Source organism: Sceloporus occidentalis, unplaced genomic scaffold (assembly GCF_023333645.1).
Source record: "Sceloporus occidentalis isolate IW3139 unplaced genomic scaffold, rSceOcc1.0.p SCAF_15, whole genome shotgun sequence".
NCBI lineage: Eukaryota > Metazoa > Chordata > Lepidosauria > Squamata > Phrynosomatidae > Sceloporus > Sceloporus occidentalis.
In genome coordinates, this window is record NW_028316995.1 from 14,507,988 (window position 1) to 14,523,439 (window position 15,452).

A 15,452-nucleotide genomic window follows, 5' to 3' on the forward strand; every position below is an offset into this window, starting at 1 on the left:
TTTAGGGACCGCCCATTGTCCTTAAGGGGTTAAATCTGTATCAGTTACTCATTGATGATGGGACAGATACTTCCTTTCACACTTAATGTGGACATTCTTGGAAGGTCTTGCAGAACCATGGTGGTCCATGACTCTCATACAAATAAGATGAAGTATACCTTTATAAAGAGACTGTGAGGGATCAATGTTTTAACAGTATGTTGTTTGGAACTTTGTGGTTTGATTTCTACTTTATCACAAAATCACATTTTCACAAAATCTCGTAACCATCTAGTTAAAACAATTCAACTTTAATTTAGTTTTGATCCAAGGAAGCTCTGATTGCCTTTGGAGTCAAAGTGGATCTTTTTTATCTTTGTGGAACAACGTTTGAGGGTTTTTTGTTTTTTGCCTTTTTATATGGGTCCTATGAAATATTTGATGGACTTTGTATTTGTTCAACCTGAGTGACTATGTAATTATGTAATAGTATATTATATATTATGTCATTGAATATTGACGTTTTGTAATGTTGATATAGTAACTGGTGTTCCAACTCAATTATTATGATTAGAAATAAAGTTATAATGAGCACCTAATGTTGAATTTACCCCTCCTAATCACTATGGCTTTTTGTGACACTAAACACACACTGCCTTTTGTAATAAAAATCATATTGCGGACCAGAGTTCTCTTGCACACCAGAGTTCTTAGATCATTAGCTCATAAATCAGATTATGGCATGTTTAATCAATGTAAAATAAATTATTGAAATATACCTTTAGAGTACATTCTTGTTTCTTCAAAAGAGCAACAAGTGATGCATAACTGATAATATCTGGTAATAAATATTTTGGGTAAAATTATATTTAAATTCCCATACAAGATATCAACTGGAGCATTTGTGGTTTGCTCTTTAAGCAAATTATATTCATGGAAGTATAAATGTAATAAATGTACACATTCACAATGGGATTGAATTTACAGCTCGAAAGCTCCAACGTGTTAGGAAATCTTATTCTCCTTATTGTAATAGTAGCATGCCTATGGTTTACATACATATTTAACACAGTTTTAAGCCACAAGGACCATGGTCCACAAGGTTTGCCCATGGTAATGAATTTTTATATCAGGGAGTTGATATGCTTGCCTCTCCTGTGAACTCTCTTTTTAGTGAATATGCCCCAAATTCTGTTAGTTACAACGTTCAAACTCTGTATTCTTGCATATAAATTTTATGGAATTTCCATTTATGGATTATATATTTAGATACTTAATTGACAATTATGTTAAGGAATAATAAATACTCTAGAATCATGATTTTCATAGAAATTCTTTATAGTATTTTAGCCACTTTTTTCCATTAAAAACACTGGCTTCCTGTGTAGGTATAAATTAAAGTAGCAATCGTATATTTGAATAGGTTTTAAACAGGAGATTAAAAAAATATTCATAGCATCCACACACATTAAACATTTGTAAATAACATCATTTCACAGAAATTGCTGACTCATATGTCAACTGTTGTTTTCCAAGTGGGTATACCAAATGCAATGGTGGTACCTGATGAATAATAAAGAAAGCCAGTCTCTTAATTAAATTATGTAAGACTTTAACAGATATTTGGTTGACTAAGCTGTACATCCCTTAGTATACTAATATGTATGTTTATAACAACAGGTGCTTCTTGTTGTAATAGATTCATTTCTGGGATCTAAGTGTCCTGACTTTGGGTCCACCAAAAAGTAGCATTCGCCCTTGTAACATCACACTGTCTGAATATGCAAGGGGCATATGAATAGTTGCATAAATGCTGCATTCTCGATATCTTTAAACAACAGCTGCATTCACGGAAATGGGCAGCCACTTGCAGTGGAGAATGAAAAATATATTCTGAATTTCAAACACACAAAGTACAGCAATAAAATCAGAGCATAGCAACCAATATTTACTTACTTGCGGGATCAGGAATATTGCTTCCTTTAAGCCACTAAGTAGAACCTGAGCATTACATGAGGGGTTCAGTATAAATAGTAATTCTGGTGCAAATTCCAAAAAATAGTCATATCACCATGGCAATTAATTAAGACGTCCAACAAGCATATTTTGTCCACTTTGCAAAAACATCCTTATTAATTGTGTCTGTTACGCTCCAAGCAAGCCATGTCAAGAACTTCCTCCTTAACACAAATGCAGCAATGACATACCTCTGGCTTGAGAATGAAGGCTCCATGCAATATTTTTACTTGCCACAGTGACGACACCAACCTATAAAACCCCTCAGTCACCTGCAGATCAATGGACCTTTCAGTCCTACTACAAGTTTACTTCTGTATTGACTAAGCCTGTCCAGCCAAATTCAAATCCTTGCCCTATTGACGTTCCTAACTTTTCTAAAAGTGGCCAATCCAAGTTCATTTCTTTTATTTACTTGTTGTTCATCTCCAAAGGCCTCCCATCTGCCATGCAGTTCCAGCTCCAGTGACATTTCCATCTTAACCAATGTCCTTAAATTGCACAATAGCACCCCCACAGCCTTAGTGATATGCTGACAGTATCTAAAATGATACTGTCAAGTGCTGTCCAGATATTTTCTTTTACTGCCCCATAAAAATACATCACGCTGCACATCAGTGACTTACTGCTTTCTTTAAGTATTAATGTCCCATAAGATTATTCAAGGGGAACTATGGTCAGGTTTGGAACTAACATTTAACAACCTGCTTAGTGCCCCACTTTTTCTTTGAATAAGTGCTCGGTAGAATTAATGCAATTACAGCATGCAATTCAAATCTTGCTATAGGAACAGTCATGCCATTTTTAGAAACAAAAAATATGTTTATATTTTAATTTTTTTAAGATATATTATTCATCTTATTCACATTACAAGCGGCTATCAACAGGTCATGACAGCATGTAAAAAGCCATAATAAAGCCCACACTAACCACACACCCTAAAACAAAGGTGTCCTTCTTTGGCTCTTTTGGGAGATTTGGGGAGGTACACTATATGACAAAAAGTATGTTGACACCCCTCCTAATGAGTTTAGGTGTATTAGCCACACCCATTGCTAACAGGTGTATAAAGAACATAGGCATGCCTAAGAATGGGTTGTAGAGGAGAGTTCAGTGACTTTAGACATGAGAGATGTCATAGTATGCCCCCTTTGCCACAAGTCAGTACATGGAAATAATGCCCTGCTAGATTTGTCCTGGTCCACTGTAAGTGCTATTATTGTGCAGTGCAAGCATCTACCTCAGCCACAAAGCGGTAGAGCACACACAAACTCAGAGCGGGGCTGCCGATTGCTGAAGTTCATACTGCTTAAAAATAATTTGCACTCGGTAGCATCAATCAATACAAGCACTGGGCAACAGGAGCTTCAAGAAATGGATTTCCTCGGCTGAGCAGCTGCAATGCCAAGCATTGACTGGAGTGGTGTAAAGCACAGCGCCACTGGACTCGGGCAGTGAAAACATGTTCTCTGGAGTGATAAATCACACTCTACTATCTGGAAGTCTGATGGACGCTACCTACCAGAATGCCTACTGTAAAGCTTGGTGGAGGTCTGAGGCTGATTTTCAGGGTTTGAGGCTAGGCCCCTTAGTTCCAGTGAAGGGTGATGTTAATGTTACAGCACACAAAGACATTTTATACCACTTTCAACTTTGTGGCACCCATTGATGGAAGGCCCTTTCCTTGTTCCAGCATGACTGCGCCCTTGTGTACAAAGCAAGGTCCAAAAAGACATTCTTTGACAAGTTTAATGTGGAGAAACTCAAGGGACCTATACAGAGCCCTGACCCTAAATCTGTTGAACACCTTTGGATGAATTGGAAGGCTGATTGCGAGCCAAGCCATCTTGTCCAACATCACTGCCTGATCTCACAAAACCTCTTTTGGTTGAATGGGCAAAAATTCCCACAGACACGCTCCAAAATATTGTGAAAAGCCTTCCCAGAAGAGTGGGGAGCCCAACAAGTTCATATAGGTGTGATGCTCAGGTGTTCGCATACCTTTGGTCATTCAGTGTATAGAGTATATCTATGGGAAACATTCTGCCACCCCGCATTACATTTCATCTGATGACGCTGGTCTGTTTAGCCATTGCAACTGTGCCAGATGAGAAAATGAATTTGAAGTACAGATGAGAAAATGCATTCAGATGCACTTGTTTAGGTGAATAAAAGGCAAAAAACACTGTTTCCCTCTCTGACGCCTGGAACATAATATCCATAAAATACTGCCCCTTTAGAACTTAAACTTATTCCTGAACCCACTCACCTTAATTTAGTTACTGACAAAAAGTCACTTTTCCCTTTAATTGAGATGCAGAATGTGGAATTTTAACTTCTCTAATAAAATATTATTCATTTTTCCTCAATAGACTGTCAAACAGTATATGCCGGGGGGGGGGGGGGTGATAAGTGGTATGTGTGTGTGTGAAAGGATCATAAAATCCCCCATACGCTGAGGCACGGTAAAGGTCAGATAATAAAAATATATGTGTGTGTTACATAAATGTAACTCAGGATGGTTTCATTGGAATATTCTGTTTGCTTGTGAGCTGGCAGGATCAGTTAACACATCACATATGCTTAAATAATGGGAGGATATTAACAGTAAAAGAGGAGTGTCCTAAAATCCAGTCTGAAATGAATACCTCCTTTCAACACAGTATCCACATGCCTGAAGCAGCAGAGCATTGATCTGTTCAGCTTTCTGTACTTTGTGATTTCCCAAATTGCTGTGCCAAGGACTACGCTTTGCATTCCTGCCTTCATCATCTCACCTGCAAGGGAAACCAGGTTTAAGGTTTTAAAGTGGATCAGATACAGACTTACTTATAAGAAAGGTAATGCAACTTTTAAAACAAAAATATTCTGGAAGTAGGTTTAATTGTGACGTTACGTACGTTACATTTCTTGATGACCTTTTTAAGTTAGGTCAGATTATGAAAGTTACATTATTGTCTTTTTTATGTATATATTTTACTGATGTTTTACGTTTTCCTTGCAAGATCATTAGCCTATATTTACATAAGTATTGTTTCTTATGGGACTTTAATGAAAATTATGAATTCATCAGACTTTGCGATGTTTCTTAAATGTTTCTTGCTCATAAATGACCATTTACTATTATTTAAATTACTAATCAGTGATGCATGTCAAGTTGAGAAAAGAGCAGTGGACAATAACAAAACTTATCTTCTAAAACAAGAAGTACTAAGTTAGTCAAGATTAGGATGTCACTCATTGTGCATGCTTAGGCTTCCTATTCTATCGCTTATGTCTCATGTACACTAAAGTCTGATGCACTGAAGACCACACAAGAACTGTTAGGTGGGTTGCAGGGAAACACCCAGATGCATCTCTTTTTTTTATGCTGTTCATAAAAGGAACCTGAATGGCAATCAGCACTGATTATTCCCTTTACTGGTGCGGTGGCAGTAACTGCTTCTCTCACAGATAGGCAACCCATTGCTGTTCTGACTCTTGTGCTGCTTATCCAAAGTATTTTTGTGCCTCTATGCTTCACAGTGCATATAAAAATGTCTGAAAAATATTTTTCAGTAAGCAGAAAAGGCAAAATGTAATATTGTAGGGTGTGTTGGACTCTGCAAGAGGTTTAAGAGTGCATATACTATATATAATTAAGATTATTAAGAATTAAAAATTAAAACAAACTCCTATCGTGACATCATTATTGGCATGTTAATCGCACCATAATAGCTTCTCTGTTAAATAAAAAAAAATACATAAAAACAAATAATATTTCAACAGGTTGATTTACTTTGATTTTTCCTGTGGAATTTGTAAAATGATTAGGAAGGATGGAATATTTTTTCTACACCAATTAATATTAGGAATCTGTAATAATAATTGGGGATAAAAGCAAAATACAATAGGTAATTATATTGTACTGGATAAATGATATTATTTGTACTAAATAATGTTTAGCAACTGGGAATAATAGTCCAGACAAAAGCTACAGAGGCATTAATGAAAGATGCATGAAGCGCTCTTAGCACATTCAATATGCACAACACTATCCAAAAGTGACTACTTAACTAGGTCTTTTACCCTTCACAGTGCATAGTCATTTCTACTACAGCAAGCCTTCCATCATTTCCAATGGCTAAATAATCTGCTTGCATGAATATCTATCATACACAATCAAATCATATATTGGACACACATTCCTATATCACAACTTTAATCTAAGAGATAAACCTCTTCCATCCATCTGTTTGCTCTTGTTACTGCACATGTTCTGTGTTGTGGAGAAGTCAGACACTTACCCTCAGTACAAGAAGACAGCGATTTCTGGTCCAAAACGCTGACTGTTCATTTAAAAGAAGGTCACTTTGGCAGATATGATACCAACGGCAGTAATAGTGAAATACCGCTGTGAAGATCAGTCCTCAATAGGGCTTTTTCAAAGGGAAAGTTGTCAGGAGAGCTTGCAGGAAAGTTGTGTTTCAGCTCCTTGACTTCACTATACATGAGGTACCAAGCTCAGCTTCTGCTGATCTTGGCTGGCTCTGTATACTGCACAGTTAACTTAGCAAAAGTTCTTCAAAGTTTCATTACACATTGAATTATGCATTATATGAGGCCAGCCCAGCCATTCACAATGGAGAATTTAAATTCACTTTATAATTAACAGTGAAGTTAGAGCATTAAAACGACTCTCCTGCTAACTCTCCCTTTAGTGAATAAACCTATTTTTTGTTAATGTTGGATCGTCAGTGAACTTGAAGATATATTGCGCAGCCTTGATCAACAAATTATAAAATTTTCAAAAAGATCTGAGGACAAAGTTGTGTCAATTTAGTAAATGTATTTTATAAGAAGCTTGTTATCAACTGATATCAGACAGTATGGCATCACTCAGTGTGGTAGTAAACATTGTGTAACATTGTGTAGTATTAACTATATAGTGATATAATGTGATAATATGTAAAGTTCAATATACATTATGAGAGGTCAAACAGTAACTTCTGTATGTGGCCAAGTGCTTACAATGTAAATATAAACCTTGTAAAAATTGGTACAATTTTTGGTGTTAAAATTGGCACAATTTTTCACACCACTGTTTATGGCACAAACACAGGAATACAGGTTCAGTTAAATAAATCATTATTAAACATTATCAGAAGTCCTTATCTTTATTCACTATGCAACAATCCAAAGGTTACAGAAAACCACACATCTTACTGCAATTACATTATCTCACATCAACGTGACTTCATGTGGTTTTGATTTGAACCCTCTCCTGTGTTCTATATAGAATAGCCTTAGCTATTCAACAAACGTTGCCAACCAGCTGAAACATCACAAAGTGGGCTAATGAAAACAATATCACAACGTATTACTGTAGGGTATTTTTTTAAGATTCTAATAAAATAGACTTAGACATTTATATATACAGTTGTGTGAATAAGAAAGTACACCCTCTTTGAATTCTATGGATTTACATATCAGAACATAATAACAATCATCTGTTCCTTAGTAGGCCTAAAAATTAGGTAAATACAACCTCAGATGAACAACACATGACATATTACATTGTGTCATAACATATTCAACAAAAATAAAAGCAGACTTGAGAAGACATAACCCTTACTGCTTCCATTGATCATCAGCAAGTATGAACACCTCTATAAAAACCAAAGTTTTAGCACTTTCCTGGTCTGGAGGATTCAGGTGTGTGTTAACAGAATCTTAGAGAAACAATTGTTGGTGGCCATCAATCTGGAAAGGGTTATAAGCCCAATTCCAAACAATTCCATCATTCTACAGTGAGAAAGATTATTCAAAAGCGGAAAACATTCAAGATAGTTGCCAATCTTCCTTGGAGTGGACATCCCAGCAAATTCAACCCAAGGTCAGAAAGTGCAATTGTCATATAGTTACATCTCAGAGTATGGTTTGTTTGGAAGGACTGCCAAGAGAAAGCCTCTACTCTCAAAAAAGAACATGCCCACACAAGATTTCTGGAACAATGTCCTTTGGACAGATGAGACTAAAAATGTAAATGTTTGGCAATCATGCACAGTGACACGTTGGCTAAAACAAAACACAGCATATCAGCACAAACACCGCATACCAACTGTCAAGCCTAGTGGTTGAGGGGTGATGATTTGTTTTGCACCCACAGGACCTGGGAACCTTGCAGTCATTGAGTCGACCAAGAACTCCTCTGTACATCAAATTATTAGAGCTAAATGTGAGGCCATCTGAAGCTTGGCGGAAATTAGGTAGTGCAACAGGACAATGATCCCAAGCACACCAGCAAATTTACAACAAAATGGCTGAAAAATAAAACAATCAAGGTGATGCATTGGCTCAGTCGAAGTCCAGACCTCAACCCTATTTAAATACTGTGGTGGGACCTTAAAGAGAGCAGTGGGCCAGAATTCCTCCACAACAATGTGAGAGACTGATAAAGTCATTCAAAAAAATTTTAATAAATCATGCCACATCATGCCACATTGTAATATGTCAGGTGTTGCTGTTCATCCAAGCTTGTATTTCCCTAATTTGTAGACCTGCTAAGGAACAGATGATCATTATTACGTCCTTATATGTAAAATCATAGAATTTAAAGGAGGTGTACTTTCTTTTTCACACAAGTGTCTATACTCAGAGAGAGCTGGAAGGTATCAGATAATTGCAAGGTGGAGATCTATCAGCTCTTTACATAGAAACACTCAACAAGGAATGGGGAAACTGTGGTGTTTTAATGTAAAATGTACCATCATGTAAACAAAAATGATACAACAATTTCTTAAAATAATAAATGGAAGGAGTATAAATTATTAAGAAAACTAGTATTAATATAATATGCTCAATTGGATAAATTTTTATTACTTTGTATGTGAAGCCATTCACATTCATTGATTGTGCCACTATTCATTAGCAGTCCCAAAGTGCAGAACTTGCTAAACTCCATAGAAATATAGAATTGACAGCTGATAAGAATCGTGGAGTCTGCTCTTTATCCCTGCTGTAAGGACCTTAAACCTTTGTTGGACCTTGTTTTATCTTATATTTAGGATAGCCATATCCCATACCTATTACATTTCCCTCAGTGTTGGTTTTTGAGTTTGATTTTGAATTCACCTTGAGTCAGTAGAATAAAATTGAAACTTTTGAAATGTATTAAACCCAACTTGGCATCTTTGAGTGCCCAACTTAGCCATTCTCGCAGGCAATACTTGTCTGGGCCCCTTGGTAGATCAGTTCCATTAAAGCCCACATGCTATGAGCAATACAATTTGTGCAAAAACTCAACTGAGGCTTCACACCTGTGATTTTAGTGATTTTGTGTCCTTTTATCATGTTGGCTCCCTAAATGGCTGCTTAGGTGGTTTACATAGTAGGAACGGCCTTATATACAGGTGAGTACTGGTGACAAACTGCATTGTGTTTGCATGCGGTTTAACAAACACCTGGTTTTGTACAAAATTCAGAAACATAAAGGAAATACAAATTATTAATTTTAAACTGTAACATAGTATGCTATATGTGTTCTGTATAAAATGTTGAATTTATACAAACACTCAAGAAAAAATGGAATTCCTCATGCTGCACCACATCTGGTCACCTTGCATCCTCAGCCGTCACATTCCAAATGTGCATAGGAAGCACCTGCCTTTGATTTTACTAGTTCTGGTCAAGTCATTGAAACAGTCTCAATGGTATTGAATGGAACATAACTAACAGAGCAGGCAAATATCTCTGCCAAATATATTTTAGGTGATGTATTACTGAGCCTTCTATGGTTGAACGTGGCTAGGTGACTAGCATAAAAAAAGAAATATAAAACACTTAGTGTCCTATCTGATTTATAAGATTTAGCATATATTTTAAAAAGTGGATGTACAACAATGGTGAGTGTGAGTTTTGATTGGCTCCACCTTGTACTTCTCCCGTTTTGACAAGGCAAACTGGTTGGTCCAGCTGTAATAAATTGAAAGCAATCTTGGCCCTATGGACCTAATGGACTATGAAATAACTGTTATGACACTCAAAGCATAAAGCAAGTTATGTTTGAAATGTGCTCTACTTTAAGGCCTAGAGAGTGTTTAGGGGACATTTCCAAGTACAGATAGATATCAATGACAAGAGTATTAAGCGGGTGCTCTAGCATCAAGCAAATCTGGTCAATCCTACTTTTAGGCAATTATGCATTTATTTTTTAGGAGGTAATTTACTCTGAATTGTATAGATCGCTATGTTTGGTCAGTTGGAATGACCATATAAGAAGATTAAGCAGCTGTATAGAGAAGCCATTAATCTGCATTTGGTAAAATACTAAAATATTGTTTTTGTTTTTCCTGTATTCCAGCATGTTGAAGATTCTGCTTTTTGCCACTTTGATTCAGAGACTATCATCCCAAGAGACAGATGAGACTATAACTTTCACGGTAAGGGTTTACATCACAAAATTGAGTGTGCATTTTTTTTCAGTTATAGGTTGTTATACATTTTATGTCAATATTGTGCTGCTGAATAAAAACAAAAAACCAAAAGAGATCAGAAAAGCAACTGTTATATCTTTTTTCCCAAACCCTAGATTTGGTGTGTCAGGGCATTTACAAATTAAAAAAAATATATACACAAATAAAAAATCCACATAAAGTGTATACTTTATTCCTTGGTGTCTAAATGGTTATTCCTCTTAAATTACTGACAACCTTTGTAAATTCACTGATTGTTGTTAATTGGTTCAGGTGTCCTGTGTAAGGGTCTAGTGAAGAGAAACAGATAATTGGTTAGATATGCTCAAATGTGTGAAAATGAAAGTTACTCTTTCATTTCTTGTAGAACATACATATTTGTTATATAAATATATCTAGCTGAAATAGAATTAAATACTGTTTTAATTGAATTATATTTAATTGAAACCCGGCATTGTCTAGGGAACACACGGTGGCTGATTCTGGCCCAAGCCAACTTGGCCTAGGGATGGCAAATCCAGAGGGGCAACAGCTCTCTGCCACATAACAGGGAGCCATCCGTCCTGTGATCAGGATCCCTGTAGAACCAATGCTTAATGGTTCTGATCGCCCCAATCGGCTTATTAACACTATGGAAAGCACCCATAATATCACTTGACTGACAGCAAAGGCAGCCTCCATGTCTACAGATAAAGGCTAATTCAAGGCCAAGTTATATAACAAGCCATCTGTGATAATATGAAAAGCGAACACTCATTTTATTTGTTCGATTGTTAAAATCAAACTATTGCATAATTGTGTAGTCATATGTAAATATTTTTTTACTACGCAGAGTTATTGCATAAAATTAATAAATGAAAATCCCATTCTTGGATAAGTACCAATGTTGGACTTGTAAGGAACTTTACTGACTTTTTAACCAGCTCCCATTTAATTACACAATGGTTATGATAAATGGCAGTACAGGTCAAGCAGAAGAAGACCATTGCCAATTATTATACAAAGAGCATTGTCTGGAAATATGCAGTCATAATACTGGATGGATACAGCCCTGGGGACATTTTCTTACTGTAAGCAATGGCAAAAACATGTTGTCCTTTAATGGAGCTAATGGAGGGTCGATCTAGTTTTGCCGTGAAGACATTTGCAGGTGAAAGTTTAACAATCCCTCTAAATTCTTCTCTAGGGGGAGATTACGGCACACATTAAGCATGCATTGTTTTTAGTAGGCACGTTCTGCCATTAGCCTAGTTTAGTTCCTATAATAAAAACCAGGCGTTGGTTGAAACAGAATGCAATTTGTTTGATGGAACCAAAAAACTATAAATAACCTATACGGGATGAAGTCTGTTTATTTTGTATGTCTATGGTTATGATCCTCAGCACTTTCCAGATGACACCTTTTTATTATCTGCCAAATGCAATTTTCATACTTCTTTGTGCTATCTTTCTGCCTTGTTGCTGAAAGGCATGAAATAAATTAACTCAAAAGAAAATAGTTATTTGTATAATGTATAGCTGATCAATGCATAGTAATAGAAGGTTGTCTATAGCTTAGACTACTGGCTACTGCCCCTGGAAAACAACACACTATGTAAGGTCATGCATAATTAGGCTCCATTAAATTATGTGTAGAGATGCATGCATAGGGAGTGTTATTTTTGGTACTCTACAGCGTGTGTCTACAGTGCTTAAGTGATTTAAGCTGCAATCTGAAATGTGATACCCTTAATCACAAATAAACATATAAAAAAAAATACAAATGGTAAAGATGTGTTTCTCATAAAACACAATAGAATTATGGTGTCCCCACTATGCATATGTATATAGGAAAGGAAGGTGTCAAAAAAAGCAAAAAAGTACAACCTTTTAAAGGACTCTAATTTGTAAAAATCCTACATATAGTATAATGTTGAGCCAAGGGGGGTAACTAGAAACCACGGGACCCTTGTGTGAAAATCCCCCTCAGCCCCCCAACTTAAATGGCTAGTCTGTGCCATCACTGTGCCCCTTCCAACATACAACATATGTAAACACATAAATTATACACACTTACTCATGCTCACTAACACACACTCCATCTCACCCTACATCCAAGCTCACACACACAATTACACACCCATGCTCACACACACATACACACAAGTACACATCCAATAAGGAAAGGGCCAACATCAGTATATATGAAAGCAATATATAATTTAATAGTAACAAATACCTTACATAAGGGTTTGGAGAAAAAAAGTGCAGCATCAAATCAGCAGCAATGACAGACAAATCAGCAATGGGTTTCACCCGTCACGGCAGGCTTCCTCTAGGCTAGACATCTATACGTATGAAGAAACTATAGGCTGGCCAAAAGTCTTATACATTTTACTCTTATACTGTAGTAGTTAGTATGGCTGCTGTTCATAATCGGGAAGCACTGGGGATGAAAATTGGCCTTTACACTTTAAGACCAGAAGTCAATAAATGAAATACACATGGATGCACACTACATTTTTGCAGAATGCATGTGCATGTATCTAGACAAAAGTCACACACTATAGCATTGGATTGGCTGCACAAGTGGCAGTAAGACACTATATGACACTAGCCTACTGGTCATTTTCCCAGTGTACCCAGTCTGGGCCCTTTCGTATAAATGCATTTAAATATATAGACAGTGGTAGTTTTAATCAGTAAAGAAAATTTCACAGGCCAATGAACTGTATATGAAGTATGGTGGATTGAAAGTTCAATTTTTAAGTCCAAATTTCACAAATTTTATTGAATCTGTAGTAAAATGAAAGTATATTAAGAATTTGTTTATGGGATATCTGTAAAACCTTTTCTGTCATACAAATATGAAAACTATTCAGTCATAAGAGTGAAGACTTGGCCTGGTATTTGGACTGGGTAACGTGGGTAGACATGTAGTGAAGTTCTGCCAATAATGCCTAATTATTTAAAGCAATTTAGTTTCCTGGGACACCAAATAGTCATGTTAAAAGCTGCATTCTATTCTAAGGGGAATGGGATTCAACATAAAGCTGGAAAGTATTAGGTCATTTGGACTGGGGCAGAAACCAATAAACGCAAGGGCCAAGTAAAAAAACCAAAAAAACTAAAAGAGGTCATTAACGATTTCTATCCAGTTCTTAATACTGCGTACGGTTTGCAGTTCAGTACACTGTGTACACCTATAAAAAAAGTGATTAAAAAGGTAATATTCATATTTCAATATATCAGTATTTATATGATTATTCTTCTCCATTAAGTTGTTTATTCTCTCTTTTTTTAACCCCTTCGCGACCTTTGCCGGTTCAGGACCGTCATAACAAGAAGGTCACTAAATGACCTTTGACGGTCCTGAACCGTCAAAAAATTAAATAAGCTTAGAAAGTGATCAAGGATCACTTTCTTCGCCTAAACGGCCTTGCTGCAATGCCTCGATGTCGAGGCATTCAGCAAGGCCGAGATCGGCATCGGGGGCCATGTCTGGCCCCTCCCCGGGGCGTCAACAGCCGCCATACATTGTATGGCGGCGGACGCCCGTTTTAAAAGCGTTTAGGAGGCGATCAACGATCGCCTCCTAAACTTAAATGGTGTCGCTGGAATGCCTCGATCAGGAGGCATCCAGCGACACCAAACACTTACCTCTGGGTGGGCTGTGACCGCTCCGGAGAGCGGTCACAGCCGCCGCTGCCGGTGATCTTCGCCATCAAGCAAGATGGCGGCGGCCCGGGAAATAAAACAATAAAGACGAAAAAGTTCGCTAGAGGGTCTCCAGACCCTCTAGAGAACTGGCTCCACTTGCTGGTTGAATACAGGTACTGCATTCAACCATGCAAGTCAATGGAGCCCAGCTTTCTAATCACTATGTGATTAGTAAAATATAAAAAAAAAAATAAATAAATAAAAAATGGAAAAAAAAATAAAAAAAAAGTGCTAACATTTAAAAATAATTATGCAGTGATGCTAGATGAACCATCCAGTACCAGCAAAATGTGTAAAAAAAAATATAAAAAAAGTATTAAAAAAATAAAATAAAATTAAAAAATAAAGTTTATTATTTTGAGCAAGTGCTAAAAATTCTCAAAAATCTCAACAAAGAGTTAAAATAAAAGCACTTCAAATACCCAAGGGGTGTCTAATATATAAAAAAAATGGCTGATGGGGTAAATTGGAGTGGCCTAGCTCAAATATAGGGCATAGGTACAGACTGACCAAAATGGAGAAAATAAGCGCACTTCCCAAATGTGGCATTTTAAATCTGAAACAACCCGACAAACCCATGCATGTCGGGTATCACTGCACTCAGGAGATGTTCCTGAACACACATTGGCGTGTTGTTTGACAGTGGCATATACCAGGACCTGTATATCTATAACTAAAGTACAATTTGTGTGAAAAAAAAATAAATAAAATACTATTACAAAGTTTGACAAAGTGTAGTTCTATAATTGGTGCATGGAAAGGGTTAAAATAACAGCATTTGGAATACCCTGGGGTGTCTAGTTTTCAAAAATATATGGTTTGAATGGGTTAAATTGAGTTAACCGGCTTCAAAGATATTCCAAAGAGGAGAGGGAGGCACAATGACCAAATGACCACCTGAATTACGCATGCCCCAAAAGTAGCCTTTTACCAGCCAAACAATCTGACAAACCCATGCATGTGGGGTATCGCTGTACTCAGGAGATGTTGCTGAACACATATTAGGGTGTGTTTGACAGTGACATATACCAGCACCTGTATATCTATAACTAAAGTACAATTTGTGTGGAAAAAAAAATAAAAAAAATTACTATTACAAAGTTTGACAAAGTGTAGTTGTATAATTGGTGCATGGAAAGGGTTAAAATAACAGCATTTGGAATACCCTGGGGTGTCTAGTTTTCAAAAATATATGGTTTGAATGGGTTAAATTGAGTTAACCGGCTTCAAAGATGTTCCAAAGAGGAGATGGAGGCAGACTGACCAGATTTGTTAAAAAAGATTTGGAAATCATAAAACGCTGCT

The 15,452-nt window shown here is 36.7% G+C and overlaps 1 protein-coding gene across 1 annotated transcript in view; it reads left to right on the top strand.

Annotated features, from left to right (window-relative positions):
* The window catches only part of LOC149303283 (EGF-containing fibulin-like extracellular matrix protein 1), a 107,042-nt gene that overhangs the window by 72,168 nt on the left and 19,422 nt on the right, over positions 1 to 15,452 (top strand). The window contains exon 3 of the mRNA XM_089481415.1: positions 10,337 to 10,415. Coding sequence (XP_089337541.1) covers positions 10,337 to 10,415 — 79 coding nt within the window. The remainder of the gene's footprint in view (positions 1 to 10,336; positions 10,416 to 15,452) is intronic.